Below are 16,157 nucleotides of genomic sequence, written 5' to 3'. Positions count from 1 at the left end.
TTGATTTTAATATTAAATTTTCGAATTCAAATTAAAAAAAAAAAGGTCTAGCGAGTCGATTAACACGAAAAAAACAATGATGCTCTTTGATTCGAAAGCAAGAAAAAAAAAAAAGTTGAAGGCCATTGGCCGTTGAGTTTATCACTTCCTTACTGCAAAAATTTTACCTTTGACAACGGTAAAAATCGTGGGCTAAAATTTCTTAAGCCACGCTTTCACTTATTCACAAATCATTGTCACATGTCGTCGCTGAAAATCAAAATTATTATAGTGATTTTGGTCAAAATAACTAGGTTACAATTACATGGCAATATTTGGAATTTACTAGTGCGAACCTAGCATGTTGAAGTTGGCGCACCTAATCTTTTTTTTTTTTCCTTCCAAGTTTGGATTTCAATGGTTGTCTTTTTTTTTTTTTTTTTTTTTACATTTTTTTTTGTATTGATTAAGATTCACCTTTTATGAAAAATATATATAAATAAAATCACATTTTTTTGTCTTTTTTTTTCCATCTTTCCTTTTTGAAACGTCTCAAAATTATGTTGTATTTTTTTAACATTTAAAATTTTTATTTTTTATATTTTAAAATTAAATTTTATGATTTTTTAAACTTTTTAACATTAAAAGTCATAAAATTTTAATTTTATAAAAAAATTTTAAATTTTAATATTAAATACACTAAAATCTAAAAATTTTTCTTAAATTTTGTTAAAATTAGTAAATGACATATTTTGAAAAAAAAAAGTATATACATGAGATGTATATGAAAAAATATATTCTTAAAATTATCTAAAAAAATCAAATTTCCACAAAATCTAAAATAGTCATAATGGTATTATAAAAAAAAAAAAAAAGAAAGATCCCTTAGCGAGTAAGAATCTTAAGCAATAAAAGGGGACCAATTTCTGCAGGCAGTGCAGCACATGCAAGTTCCATCAATGAATATTTATCAAATTTGACCTCAAATGTGACATTTCGTCAAATCAACACCGGTTTTATGTTGTCTTTATCTTCTTTTTCCCCCTTCACTTTTGAAAAATTAAAGTGATCTTCATCTCTTATTACATAGAGGTATTTCTAATCTAGTTTGCTCTTCACCTAAAAGTACTGAATAACCTTAGATCCACTCAAAAATAAAACCCTAAAAACCCTTGTCGCTTAATCAAATTATGTGTTTAGTTAGATAATTAGTATTATTACATGGCTAGATTGGCCAGAAACGGCATGCACTGAGGCTTAAACGGCATGAACTTTGAAGCATGCATCTCCTAATATATTTGATTGGAATGTAAACAAGTTCAAAAACCTTAAAATAAGCAAACACCTGTCAACAATTTGTCATAATAGTATCATCTTGACTCAGCACAAGAGAAATCCAAGCTACCACCAATGGGCCTTTCCTCTTTTACCCAAGCATAAAAAGCTTTGGAAATTTGTTTGCTACTGCTCATGCAGATGTTATTATAACGAACCAAAACATTAGAGCTAATATAGCTAGTGCACTCATGTAGAATCTCATTTTCTCGGCTCCAGTGATTCCAGTTTGTGGAAAGAAATTTCTTCGACGCAAACCACCCTTGCTCGTGGTGGCCATATCCACACCAACTGCAGAGGCTGCCTCATCAACCATGCTCACAACGGATGCCTCCAATGATTTAAGTGACATGGGTTTTGCCCGAAACTTATAAAATAGTAATAGACCAACATCATTTCAAAAGCTAAAACAAACTATATTAGAAGATAAAGTCAAAAAGAAGGAAAAAAAAAAGACAAGGATTTCAAGGTTTTTTTCCACTCTTTCACTACATGAACAACATATCAAGCCAAAGGAGAAAATTGAAAAAAGAGAATGTCAAGAATGAAAATTAAGCTTCACTAACAATGGTAACTCTGGGATCATGTGGCAGTTCTGTAACCTTCGACTTGCCAAAATCAGTTGTTAAAGCAATACTGTGAGTATCATTAGCATTTTCGAACACAGTAAGCAAAGGTGATGTTGACATACCATTACCAGGTGTGTCAGGTGCAGGGAATTCAGATCCTGCTTGCTGCTGACTAATATTTTTGTTATTTGACAGAGAGGAAGCGCCATAGATAGATTCCTCAGTGTTCTCAGGCGAGGGATATGGACTCAACAGGGTTGAAGTAGGTGGGACAAATGGAGCCTGAAAGAGCGGGGGTGAAGATGTATGAAATTGGGCACTAGTTTTTGAATGCTCATATGAATAACCTGGAAGTTGGCCAGTTGAGAGATTTGCTTGAAGAACCCCAGGATTAACACCGATTCCCTGTCTCATGTTCACGTCATTTATATCATCCATTTCATGCAGCTGCTTTTGTTGCTGTTGCTGTAGTTGTTGCAGTAGCTGCAGCTTCCGCTGCATCTGAAGCAGTTGAAACTGTTGTTTGCACATTTGTGACTGCAGCATTTGCTGTTCCTGCTGTTGTTTCATATGCTGGTGCTGAAGCATGTTGGAATTTGACTGAAAAGGATTCATGTTTTGCGGCAGGACACTTAACCCACTTTGTGAGGATAAACTGTTAATATTTGCCTGTTGGGAGGTACTCACAGGATTCTGTTGTAAAGGTCCTGCAGCAACCTGCTGCATTGAGCCTAGGGCATTACCTTGTCCTGCATCCAAATTGGAACTGGGCTGCAGCGAATTTAACATGGTCTGCTGCGCTGTTGCAACCCCAGTAAGGAAGACACAGAATTATGCTGCAAACTTGTCATGTTGTTCGGCTGCATTGTTGGAACAAAACCTTGTAAATTCGTTGACTGCAACTGAGGGTTCATTTGATTATCATGAGACTGTGTCTGATTAATTTGAGGTTGTGGCTGCGGCACGGAATGCATATCAGGCGGAGGAAGCTGTCCTTGCTGCAGTGCTGAGACTGCCTTCCTTGGCCTATTGGTATTTAAAAAATTTAGTATCTGCTTCTCATACAAACTCAACTTATCCTTGAAAGTGGGTAAGATACTGGCTTTGGGAACTGATAAGAAAGATATAATGTGCTCCAACATGATCTTGAACATTTTCAACTTTTCAAGCTGCTCTGACTTTGGCTGCTGTGGAAAAGAATCATGCTGGAAAATAGTACACATAAAATTGTTTCAACTGATGCAAGTAAAACTACAAACCACTATTACAACAGATATGCATAAGTGCAACCACTAAACAGTGTCTATGGTAAGGGGATTCAAGTAGCAACCCAAAAGTGGTATGGGTTCAACAGCTTTCTAATGTGAAGCAGTAAAGTCCTCTCTAAATTCTATTTAGAGACACAGGGTGGCAGACTACGGGGCAGATGGGTTCTATCACTCCTTGGAGGTTAGGGAATCAACATATATGATTATGTAAAAGAATAAACATACCTGCCGCAACTTGGCAGCAATTTTCTGGTACATCTCATTTAATTCAGGTAAGTATGTCTCTTTCATGGCCTTGATCTGCAACATAAAATCAGGAACAGAATGCTTAACCAACATTTAAACCACTCAAATTATCCCAGTTTCATGATTTATTAGAAAAGTAACAAGATTTTTCCATTTTCTGACTAGCAGGAATTGATATTAGTTAATAACAGAAGAAACAAAGTTGTCGACAAATGATGATTACTTTGAAGTCAAGTATGCAAGATACCCTTGGTCTTAGGTTTCTTGCTCACCAACAAGTTGAAACTGTAATAATATCTATAGGAGAATAAGTCAAGATAGTTTTTACCTTCTGATAGACCTCTTCTTGCCAATCACCCCCATTTGCATGTCCTGATTGAGCTGTGGAATCTAAAGATGCTAAAAGAAAAGGATAAATAAATTCTACACACAAAAGAAAAATGGAAATTTATGAAGGAAGAAGCATACGCAAGGAAAACATAATTTAAATGAAAGAAAATTGTTCCATACGCGTGAAAGTACATTATTTTGTTGCATATGTAACAGAACATTGAAATAGATAATTTATGGAAGAAGGGTATATTATGAGCAGAAAACAACCAACTCTGAAAGCAAATTAAAGTACACATAGCATTGATGGGTTATCAACAGGGATCATAATGCAACCAATAATCAATTCCTATGTCCCAAAATTCCATCAGACCCACCACGGGTTACAACTGAAAGGCATTTGAAGAAACCATTAAACATTTTGGACATTGACATATGAGAAAATTTTATTGCTAGTTTCTGCAACTAACCATGCATATCCAAATTTTAGAGGTTACTCATTAAAAACATGCTCCCTACACCCCATTTTCACTGCCTTTTACTTTTGGGATATTCTAAGATGCACGCTTACAAAAGTAGAAAATTTTTTAATTTTGACTTTCCATTGTGACACATAGAGACAAACTCCAAGTTCAAACATCATTCTTATTTTTCAAGTCTACTTATAGAGTTTCTCAAGTTAAAAGCTAACTATACATTTGCCATCTATAAAAAAGGAGTTCAGTTGGAATAGGAGTAAATGATAGAAAAGTTTAAGTGATCATGAGAAGGAAGACCTAAAAAAAGTTAAACTATTTTCTGCTACAGACTTGTTATTCGTTAAAAATAAATATGTCAAGCAAATAAGGGCGAGTCAAACTAAAGTACTAAAAAATTTAGGGCACAAATTAGACTTAAGGAATATAGGGTTCATATAGAACTTAATTAAATCTACAGAATGTTTCAATAAAAGCCGTTAGACTAAATCAAAACACCACTAAGACAATTTTGAGTTTTGACACCCTTTTAACCATTTCATGCATGCATGAACCAGCTCACTGTCACCCACTTGCTTATCTAGTCATTCGTTATGCATTCTTCATTCAAATAAAACTCCTCTGACATTTGCAAGCATGTTTACCCTCTATTTTGATGCAAAAACAGTAACTAGCTGTTCCCAAACAGGACTGCAATCTCCTAATCATAATTTTTTTGTTAAATTAAGTGGTGGGAACATTTTTGAAAGCTAGATTACAAGAAAGAACAACAATATTTAAGTCGGACAAAGGAATCACACCAACCCGACATAATCAAACAAACTGCTAGAGATATCTGACTATTCTAAAATTCAAATGAATATGAAGGGCATGAGTGAGTTTATGCATTTTGTTTCTGCTCTTTGAGCTTAACCAACAAAATGGTCACTTCTCTTTGCACACAAAACACAGTTTACTTATTTCCAGAAGAATATTTTATAGCCAAACATGAAAACTCGTTGAATAAAACAGCATGAATTATTTGTTGATAAAATGAATAGATTAAATCCAGCCATTGCTTTGTGGTTTGACAAAATCATTGCAAAATAACTAGAGTGAGTGTTAAGAGTAACATAATAGCACAGTGACAGCAGTGGAGTCTTAGCAGTGACACGGGTAACTGTGAGAAAATACTTATTTACAGCTGATTGTAATCTTGTAATCTGTATATTTATTTTTGTATCTCTAGAATTAAGTATTTGTATCCCTAGAATTAAGGACAATGATAGACAATCCCTCAATCATAGGATCAGTTTTTAGGAAGATTTAGTTTCCTAGTTTAACCCATAGTTAGTTGTATATAAACTAAGGTTCTTATATAATTCTTAATGAGCAGTTTTTCAATATACATTCAGTTTTTACTCTTAGTTTTTCACATAGTTCTATTTCTAAGTTTTCTACATAGTATCAGAGCTTTAGGCTCTTCTTGGGAAGCAAAATTTTTCAACCCTCATTGCTAACTTCTATTTTTAGGCCTTCATTGCCAAACCCTGTTAAGGCCTTCATAGCCATTTTATTTTTTCCTTCTTTAGCCTTCATTGCTAACAGTCATTTTTGATTATATCCTAAGACTTGTTTCAGTTCAAAGAAAGATATCACTATCACCAAATTTGAGGAAGTGTCAACTGAAAAAATCATCGAAGTATTACAGATGTCTCAAAAACAAGGAGAGTTGGACAAAGAAGAGATTGAAAAGCTGAGAAAGCTATTGAACCCTTGAAAAGCCTATTGTAGTATGTTCCTTGAGTAAGGTCTCTAGTTCAGGTAAAGCTTCTGGTTCTCATGGATTAAATGTCTCGGTTAAGCCTATTACGAGTTCTTGGGTCATTGACATAGGACCACAGACTATATGACACATTCTTCACAGAAGTTTAGTACATACACCCTGTGTTCTAGTAATAAGAAATTGGTGTTGCAAATGGTTCACTCATTACAGTGGCAGGATTAGGAGATGTTCAAATTAATCCCTCGTTTGTTCTTAAAAATGTTCTTCATGTTCTTGGATTGTCTACTAATTTGATATCTACACAAAAACTTACCAAAGATATGAACTACAAAGTGATTTTTTATCCCTCTTATTGTGAATTTCAGGACTAGAGTTCGGAGAAAAGGATTGGACTTGCTAAGGAGAAGGATGGACTATACTATCTTAAGACATCAAACAACACAAGTAATATCAAGAATAGTTTACCTTTGTTATTTCTTTCTGAAAAATCTTCCACTAAAGACAAAATCTAACTTTATCATTTTCGTCTTAAACATTCTTCTTTTGGATCTTTGTGAAACATGTTTCCTTCTTTGTTCAAAGGATTAAATGTCAAAGATTTTCATTGTAATGTTTGTGAACTTGCAAAGCACAGACGTGTGTCTTTTTCAATTAGTAACAAAAGAAGTTCTACTCCCTTTTACTTGATTCATAGTGACATTTGGGGTCCCTCTACAATTTCTGGTGCAAAATGGTTTGTTTCATTCGTAGATGATTGTACCAAACTCTTTTGGGTTTTTTTATTTAAATCCAAATAAGATGTGAATAATGTGTTTTTAAGCTTCCAAAACATGATCCAAAATCAATTTGGAGAGAATCATGAGATTTAGGTCTGATAATGCAAGAGACTATTTCAACTAGAGTCTATCCACCTATTTTTAAAAAGAGGGGATTATTCACGAGTCATCTTGTATTAATACTCCACAACAAAATGGAGTGGCAGAGAGGAAAAACAACCATTTACTAGCCACAACCTGAACCTTCTTTTTTCAAGCAAATGTACCCAAATCTTACTGGGGGGGAAACTGTTCTCACAGCCACACACATTACAAATAGGTTACCTTTAAGGGTTTTGGGATTTAAAACTCTTATGAAACTACTTTCACAATTCTATCCCAACCTCAATACCACAAACAACCTCACACCTAGGATATTTGGTTGTACATCATTTGTTCATGTTCACAGTCATAATAAGAGAAAATTAGATCCAAGAGCAATTAAGTGTATCTTTGTGACTCAGAAAGGGTATAAGTGCTATCATCTTCCTACCAAAAAATTATGTGTCTGCAAATGTCACTTTTGAAGAAAATAAACCATTTTTTACTCAACCTTATCTTCAGGGAGAGACTTCATTCATGGAAGATAATGATAAAGACTTCTTTTTGCTTAATTTGTCCTCCTCTTCAACATTTTCACCCATTAATTCTTCTGAGTGAAAACCTGTTTCTGCTGAGCCTAAGTCAAACACTGAATTTGAGTCTGAACCCATTCCAAAGATAGAAGATGTGACAAAAGATAATATTGTTCTTGATTCTATGAAAGAATTACAAGTGTACTCAAGAAGGAAAGTTCCAAGTCCTGGACCAATGCCAGTCCAAGAACTTGTTCCTAACTCTAGAAATGAGGTAACTACAATTTTTGACTTTATTTCTCAAAATGAGCATGAATCTCCTAAAACTATAACTAGTGATTATGATCTGCCTATTGCCATTAGGAAAGGAACCAAAGAATGTACTAAGCAACCACTATACCAAATCTCTAATTTTGTGTCATTGAAAAATTCTCATTATCCCATAAAAATTTTCTTGTGAGCCTAAACACTATTTCTGCTCCAACTACATTATCCGAGGCATTATCCAGTAAAAAATGGAAGTAATCCATGAAAATAAAAATGGAGGCCTTAGAGAAAAATAAGACATGGGAACTGGTAAAGTTGTCTAAAGGAAAAAATTCAGTAGGGCGTAAATGGGTTTTCACTGTAAAATACAAGGCGGATGGTAATGTTGAAAGGTATAAAGCCAAATTAGTGGCTAGGGGCTACACTTAAACCTATGGAGTGAATTATCTGGAAACCTTTGCTCCAGTTGCCAAGATGAATACAATTAAGGTTTTGTTATCATTGGCTGCAAATTACAATTGGCAACTTCAACAATTTGATGTAAAAAATGCTTTTCTACTTGGTGATTTGGAAGAAGAAATATATATGAAGGTTCCACCGGGATTTGGAGATCGTCTACAAGCAAACAAAGTATGCAAGCTGAAAAAGGCTTTACATGGCCTTGAACAGTCTCCTAGGACCTGGTACGGGAGATTTGCCAATGTGATGCTAGCAATGGGATATAAACAGAGTCAAGGAGATCATACATCATTTATCAAGCACTTTAATTCAGGGAGAGTCACAATTCTATTAGTGTATGTTGATGATATAATTGTAACTGGAGATGATGAAAAAGAGAGAAAATCTCTAAAACTGTGTTTAGCTAGAGAATTTGAGATAGAAGAGCTAGGAAGATTGAAGTACTTCCTAGGAATTAAAATAGCTTACTCACGGCATGGTATTTTTATCTCACAACAGAAATATGTGATGGATCTTCTGAAGGAAACTGGGAAGCTCACATGTAAACCTGCAAATACCCCTATAGATCCTAATCATAAAATTGGAGAAGCTAATGAAGATGCTACTGTAGATAGAGAGATGTACCAAAAATTAGTTGAAAGACTCATTTATCTCTCACATACTTGACCTGATATAGCATATGCTGTAAGTGTGATAAGTCAATTTATACATAGTCCTAAAGAAGTGCACCTACAGGCTGTCTACCGTGTATTGCATTATTTGAAGGCCAATCTTGGGAGAGGTATCTTATTCAGAGGAAATTCGGGGCTAGTTCTATAGACATATATAGATGCTGATTATGCAAGTTCAGCAAATGATAGAAGATCCACCTCAGGCTACTGCACTTTCTTAGGTGGTAATCTCGTGACTTGGAAGAGTAAAAAACAAAATGTGATTGCAAGATCAAGTGCTGAAGCAAAGTTCAGAGCAATGGCTCAAGGAATTTGTGAACTACTATGGTTTAAAGATTATCCTAGAAGACTTGAAGATCAAGTGGGATGGACCAATGAGACTCTACTGTGATAACAAGTCTGCAATAAGCATTGCACACAATCCTGTGCAACATGACAGAACAAAAAACATTGAAGTAGACCGGCATTTCATAAAGGAGAAACTAAACAGTGGGTTAATTTGTACACCTTATGTATCAACTAAGAGTCAACATGCAGATGTGTTGACTAAAGGTCTCAGCAGTGCAATATTTCAAGAAATTATTTCCAAGCTGGGAATGGAAAACACCTATTCACTAGCTTGAGGGGGAGTGTGGGAAAACACTTATTTACAGCTGGTTGTACTCTTGTAATCTGTATATTTATTTTTGTATCTCTAGAATTAAGTATTTGTATCCCTAGAATTAAGGACAATGATAGACAATCCCTCAATCATATGATCAGGTTTTAGAAAGATTTAGTTTCCTAGTTTAACCCCTAGTTAGTTGTATATAAACTAAGGTTCTTGTATAATTCTTAATGAGCAGTTTTTCAATATACATTCAGTTTTTACTCTTAGATTTCCACAGTTTTATTTCTGAGTTTTCCACAGTAACAACAATGTTTCTGGTGGCATAAAAAGCCAGGCAGTGCCCATGATCAGCTTATGAAGGCAAGGGTGCCATTAATTTTGGTAGCATTTGTCTTTGTTAGCTAAGAACTAATCATCTAGGCAAAATGTGCTTTGATAGGATAATGTAGTGCAAGCTCAAAAAGATATTCTCTTAATCCCCCCAAGTTGGAATGGAAATTATTTTCTGTAATAGAAATGCAATGAAAAACAATAGCATCAACTATAGTAGCTATATGAGAAAATAGATTTTTTTCAGGCTTCAAGGATAAAATGTGCTAGTATCAGAGGAAAAAATTGCATAGATTAGTTAAATAACAAAAGATCAGAAAGAAACAAAGAAAGAACAAAGTAAGCAACTGCAAACATTCAAAAACATACTTGATGATGTCTCTGGAACAGCTCTGCGTGATTGATACAATTGCTTTTGCTGATCTATCAAATTTTGTGATTGAAGCCAGGAACTTGATACATGACCTGATGCGTGAAGCCTTGGCTGCATATTTTGGTGCAACTGATTGGGCTGCTGTTGCAAACCCAATTGTTGCTGCAGCGGAGTAGACTGTAATTGCATCTGTGACATCAGTTGCTGTTGCTGTTGCTGCTGCTGCTGCTGGGGCTGCTGGGATGTCTGTCCCTGAGTTGGTAACAAATTAGGTGCACTCTGCTGTGTTTGTTGAAGTGAAACCTTAGGCTGGGGCAGCATGTGCTCATTAGTTTGCATGCTTGAGTTACCCGACTGGGTTCCAATCAATTGCTGTTGCTGCTGTTGCCGTAATCCTGAAATATTACTTTGAGGACCCAACTGTTGCTGATGGATATTTGAGAGGTTTTGTTCAGCCAATAACTGATGTTGCTGCTGCTGCAGGTTTGGAATATTATTAGGCTGGCCTAGCAATCTCTGCTGCTGCATGTCCACAATGCTATTTTGTTGTCCAATTAACTGATTCTGCTGTATATTTGCAGCATTTGTCTGTTGTCCCATTATGTTTGGCTGCTGCAGCTGTTGCTGTGGCTGTGGAGGCTGTTGCTGCTGCTGAGGCATCATTGACTGCCGTGTCATTGCTGTTTGTGGTTGAAGAATACCAACACTGGTGGCCGATTGTGGCTGTTCATGCTGCTGAAGCACGGACTGTATTGACTCTTGTAGAGAAGATTGTTGATTCTTCTGAAGACCAGTAAGAGGAGTTGATTGCATGGCAGATGGCTGCATAACGGCTGATGTTTGCATACCAGATTGCAGGGAAGATTGCAACTGAGTAGGTGGTAACAGGTTTTGCTGTTGCTGTTGCGGCATGTGAAACTGCATAAGTGAAGGCTGGAGATTTCCTTGTTGAATCTTTTGCTTCATAAGTTGCTGTTGTAACTGCTGATGGTATAGTTGCTGCTGCTGCTGTTGCAGTAGCACCCGTTGCCTTCCTTGCATTTGCCTCTGCTGATTAGTAAAAATATTGGAAGATATCCCTTGCCCCAGTGAGTTCTGTGAAATTTCAGACAAGTTTTGAATGTTGAAATTCTGGCCAACAACATTAGGTATAGCATTCTGGGTTGGACCAGAGACAGAAGGCATCCCAGATTGTAAACCAGTAGAACTTTGAACTCCAGCAGATGACATGTTATTTGGAACACTCTGGCGTAACAGTTGTTGACGTGCTTGAGATGGATTACTTTGTAATGGGATAGGAATTGATTGCCCTTGACTGTGAACTTGGTTTTGCATGCCCTGAGAACCTACCCAAGATTTTTATATTCAGAAAGGAAGGTTGGGAAGAACCCACAAGAACTGAATTGAAGAACATTTAGAACAAGATAAACAACAAAAATACTGAAGCAGTAATTAATTCATTCAAAAAGATAACTAGACTTAAAACATGTGAGGGCAATTGAATCATACCATGAGGATCATGAAAAAATAATCAAATTATTCCTAGGCTAGCACATGAAGAGGTGCATCCCATGCAGAAAGACTACAATCACGGGAACAGCAAATAGGCCTTTCTGTTTGGGTGCTCATCAAATCAATCCCTTAAACAACTCCAACCCACCAAAACAACCACGCTTTGTTAAGGGGACAAAAGAGTTAAAATATAGGTAATTTTCATTCAAATAGCTGCAGAAAGAATATGTGCATAAATGTTGCAAGTTAAACAACTCTGCATGTTAAAGAACAGAAAGGACATGTAAACGGAAAATGTCCTACTTGTAGCATACATCAAAGCAAAATGCTGTTTCCTGCTATTACCTGGATCAGGGGGCGTGCTGTTATTCCCAGAGTTGGGCATAGTATTCTGAGACTTGTTCTCCATAGTAAGAATCTTCAAGGATATTCTCCTCAGATAATCAGACTGAATATAGAAATCCATTACGGCATTAGAGTAAATAAGCTTTACTTCATTATTCAAATACAAGACAAGATTATCGAATATGTTATATTAACCATGCTTAATAATGAGTTAGCATCTAGCATTTTTGTTTTTTCCTACCTCTGCTCTCTTTCCTACCTGGATTTCTTTCTTATTTACTTCCAATGTAATTGACAAGAAGTCTAGGTGTATGCATGTCTATACATATGAATAAGAAAAAAAAAGAAACACAAAGATACATACACACAACGCAAACAAACAAAATATAGGCAAACAACAATGCATCCAAGAAGGTTAAGGAATGCCAATATTCTATGATTACCTGGCTGTTTGCTGCTGTAAAAATCTTTTCCTCAAACCTTACTGCGATTTTCCTGAGTTCATATAAACCCTCTTGGCCAGAAAATGGAAGGAGCCTCTTCAATGTGTCCATTCTATGCACACAAGGCATTGTGTAAGTTATTGACACACCAATAGGATATATATAAGAATCTTCCATGGTTAATAAAAGAATGCCATGACCAAACTGTGAAGTTAACATAAAATCAAATGAAAATTAACCAGGATATAATCTGACCACCAAAAGATTTTCATCTTCAACTTGTTCAGGACTGTCTCATTTAAACATCCAGAAGCCATGGCATTGGAATTTAACAAAGTTCCCCCCAATAAACAAAGTGGCCATCATGACCTTCATATATCAGCTACATTCAAATAGACCACATACCAAAATAACCATCGTTCATAAAATGATATAGAAAAGCAAGACCACTAGTGTCCGTTACAGCTATAAGTTATATAATGAATGGGTATAATTCAGTTAGTAAGAAGAAAAGAGAACCATCAATTCATATACTGTAGCACTCAAATGAGAACACAAGTCCCAAGCTTACAAGAAGCAAAAGATCTAAAAGCAAATTTTATCCTCATTCAATCACATAAATTCATTAAATGACGATACCAAGTATGCCACCAATAGCTTAGCCACATTAGGCTTCCAGATACGTGGCCCATACATTGTGCCCAAACTCTGGGTAAGAGCAAGCTTTGATTCTCGAGCTATGTATTTACAAAACAAAGAAAACGTTCTGGAATAGGAAATATGGTTTTATTGATGGTATTGTTTGGTTATTAACAATATTGAAACCGTGAAAGACAAGCCACAGAATATCGGTAACTTAAATACAACAAGTATATTTAACAAATAATAATACCATAAAATTCACTTACATCTTGTTGACAATTCTTTGTCGTGAATCAGGCTGCAACTGGGTTCTCCAATCACCTGCATCCATGGTGGGCTCTCCACTGGGAGGAGTAGGCCTCCAGTTATTGGTATCCATCAAATTCTGACAACACAAAAGAGAGAAGAAAAGTTACAAACAATTCAGATCAAATTTTTTGTCATAAATTAAAGGAAGTGAAAAAGAAAAACTTGTACGTTTGGACACAAATCACTACTCAAATATGCAAAACATTTGACAAAGTTCTTTTCAATAAACACCCCCCTTCTCTTGATAAGAAACTCCGGGTAAAACACAGTTTTTGCAACCATAAATTTATACATAAGAACAGGATTTCATTTTTGTTAATGTTTTAAGATAAATTGGACAGTATACATCATTTGCCGCACTCTTACAAAATGACAGGACATGTTACTAGACACTCACAGACACCCTACAACCATGACTTAAGTTGAACATGATAGTTCGCTATGTAAACCACAACTTTACAATTGGATGTCAATTTGGTTGATTTAATACTAATACTAGGTAACCCTTCTTCACAAGGCTCTTAAGATTCCGATTTTTCTCTCTGTCCTAGGCCATTGGTCATCCGCCTAAGGAGGACTGTAACTCACTAAAACACCACTACTTTCACCACTAGACCAGCACATCACTGGAAAGCAATTCTAATACTCAACCAATTGCTATTCACTAAAGAATTAATTGTTAGTTGGCTTCTGAGAATGCTACCAAGGCTCACGGTTAGAAGGTTGAGCCTTCTAACCAAAAACAACTGCACTTGAGACTTTTCTAGCTAAATATTTGACATTTTCCCAATGAAATCAGCCCCCATAACTAGAACTTTATCATATATCATTAAATGAAAAAACAAAGAGAAAGAGAATGAGAAATATTAACAAAATCCATGATTTAAATTATGTTTAATAGAAATAATCTGCTTTTGGGGGTTGCTTTCATTATTGAGTATCCAAATATTCTAGCAAGCTTTCTAATTTTTTTTACAGCAAAACGATTAAAAAAATACAAAGTTAATTACCTGGTGATATTAAATAAAAAATGAAATCTTTTATTCTTACAGTCAAAAACATATTCCCAGGTAAGATTTTCGAAGAAATTAAGGCAACAGAATCGTAAAACCTATAAAAAGTTTGAAATTTTTACCTCAACGAAGAGCTCCTAAGAGAAATCCGCTTCGACAATTCCTCAAGAATTTTTTTTTTCAAATACCAAATCCCAGATTGAATTAAACCCACGCCTCAGATTATCTTTGATTATACGGAGAATAAATTATAAAATTTCTTTTTTGTTTCTTTTTGGCATAATTGGAAAAATATCTAACTCTAACGTATAAATAAATATTGTTAGAAGAAAATAAAAGGAGGACAACCAACTGAAATTTATTTGTGTGGTTGAAAAGAAAGTGAGAGAAAAGAAAGAGATAAAAGAAGCTAAGACGGTGAGGAGGGAAAGAAAGTCATGTGTTGGATTGAAGTGCATGGCAATGGTTTTTATAGGGACATATCTTTGCAAATTGTCTGGGTTTTTGTTTTTATTTTGTTATTATTTTTCATGTCCACAAATAATGACGATTTAAAAAAGAAAAAAAAAACCCTAATTTTGATTTTTTTTTCTCAATTTTGACTTTTATTGTTATTCCTTCCTTACACTTTTGAATTTTCTCTTTCAAATTTTTTTTTTTGTTGACATTATTTTTGCAATCATGCGTTTTTATTTTGGAATTAACCATTTTTTTGTTATAATAAAATTAATTGAAGCAATGAAGATTGGTTCTACACTTCAATTAAAAAATAATTTTAGATTCAAATTTTAATATTATTTTATTTATAAATTATTTATCTTTCTCAAATTTATTTGTCAAAATAAAATATGTTATTATTGTTTTTATAAAAACTTGTATCGGAAAAAACGAAATTCTTTTGATTTTTTTTCTTATATTTTTTACAAACTTGATACAACAACAATGGTGAAATTTTTCCTAATTTCCTAGCCAACTTAGTAGGGAGCGTTGTAATTAGACAATTTTTATATTTATTTCATATTTGTTTTATATTAATATGTATAAAATTATCATGTTAAAATTTATACTAACATGTTAACTACGAAATATCTTTTTTATTTTTTAAAATTATATATCATTTTGATTAAAATCTTAAATCATATTATTTTTATATATTTTTCATATAATTTTTATATTATGTTAATGTATTGTATTTAAAATTATCTAATTTAATTATAATTTTTTTAATTTAATAGATCTAGTTGTAATTCATTTATTTATAATAATGAAGTATTAGTTGATGAGTGTATAACTTAACTAAATTGTTTAATTTTCTTGCAAGACCAAAATAATTCAAATTTTATTTTATAAAAAATCAAAGAGCTCAATTTCTTTTAAATAAAATTTTGATTTCAAATTTTATGAATGTAAAAAATAAATTTAAAAAAATTTATTTTTTTATAAAATTCAATTTGATTCGAGTTAAGATTAATCAAATTTAAAATAATTATTAAATATTAAAAAATCTCAAACAAAAAATATTTTTTTATCAGACATAATTAACTAAATACGTTTGGAAGTAAATATTACAAACATAATTAGTTAAATAAACAAGTTTTTATTTAAGAAAAAAATCAATTCTTAACAAATCAATATGTTATTAAAGAAAATACAATATAAATTGAAATAAATTATCATAAGATAAAATTTGAATTTAATATATAATAATTATAAATCATCATTTTAAGATTAATATATAAAATTTCACTTAATAATGAATAATGATAAATTAATTTAATAACATTAAAATTGATTCTAAAATTAAAATTTTCGAATTCAAATTTCA

At 33.7% G+C, this 16,157-nt stretch overlaps 1 protein-coding gene and 1 pseudogene across 2 annotated transcripts in view; both read right to left on the bottom strand.

Moving 5' to 3' along the window:
- Positions 1-1,248: 1,248 nt before the first annotated feature.
- LOC111275434 (mediator of RNA polymerase II transcription subunit 15a-like) overlaps positions 1,249-16,157 on the bottom strand; it is a 46,004-nt gene continuing 31,095 nt past the window's right edge. The window contains 1 exon segment of the mRNA XM_089755867.1: positions 1,249-1,681. Within this exon segment, the coding sequence (XP_089611993.1) occupies positions 1,448-1,681 (234 nt within the window). The 3' untranslated portion in view covers positions 1,249-1,447.
- On the bottom strand, positions 1,445-14,776 carry LOC111274408 (mediator of RNA polymerase II transcription subunit 15a-like; annotated as a pseudogene). The gene is made up of 9 exons (XR_016333958.1): positions 14,455-14,776; positions 13,277-13,395; positions 12,369-12,480; positions 11,926-12,028; positions 10,065-11,414; positions 3,726-3,820; positions 3,377-3,451; positions 1,881-3,088; positions 1,445-1,718 (listed from the first exon to the last, which is right to left on the bottom strand). The product of XR_016333958.1 is annotated as a mediator of RNA polymerase II transcription subunit 15a-like (transcript).

The sequence above is a fragment of the Durio zibethinus genome, chromosome 26 (genome assembly GCF_047325235.1).
Source record: "Durio zibethinus cultivar Kanyao isolate XHJ-2024 chromosome 26, ASM4732523v1, whole genome shotgun sequence".
NCBI classification, from domain to species: Eukaryota; Viridiplantae; Streptophyta; class Magnoliopsida; order Malvales; family Malvaceae; genus Durio; species Durio zibethinus.
This window is presented reverse-complemented; position numbering and strand designations above follow the sequence as displayed.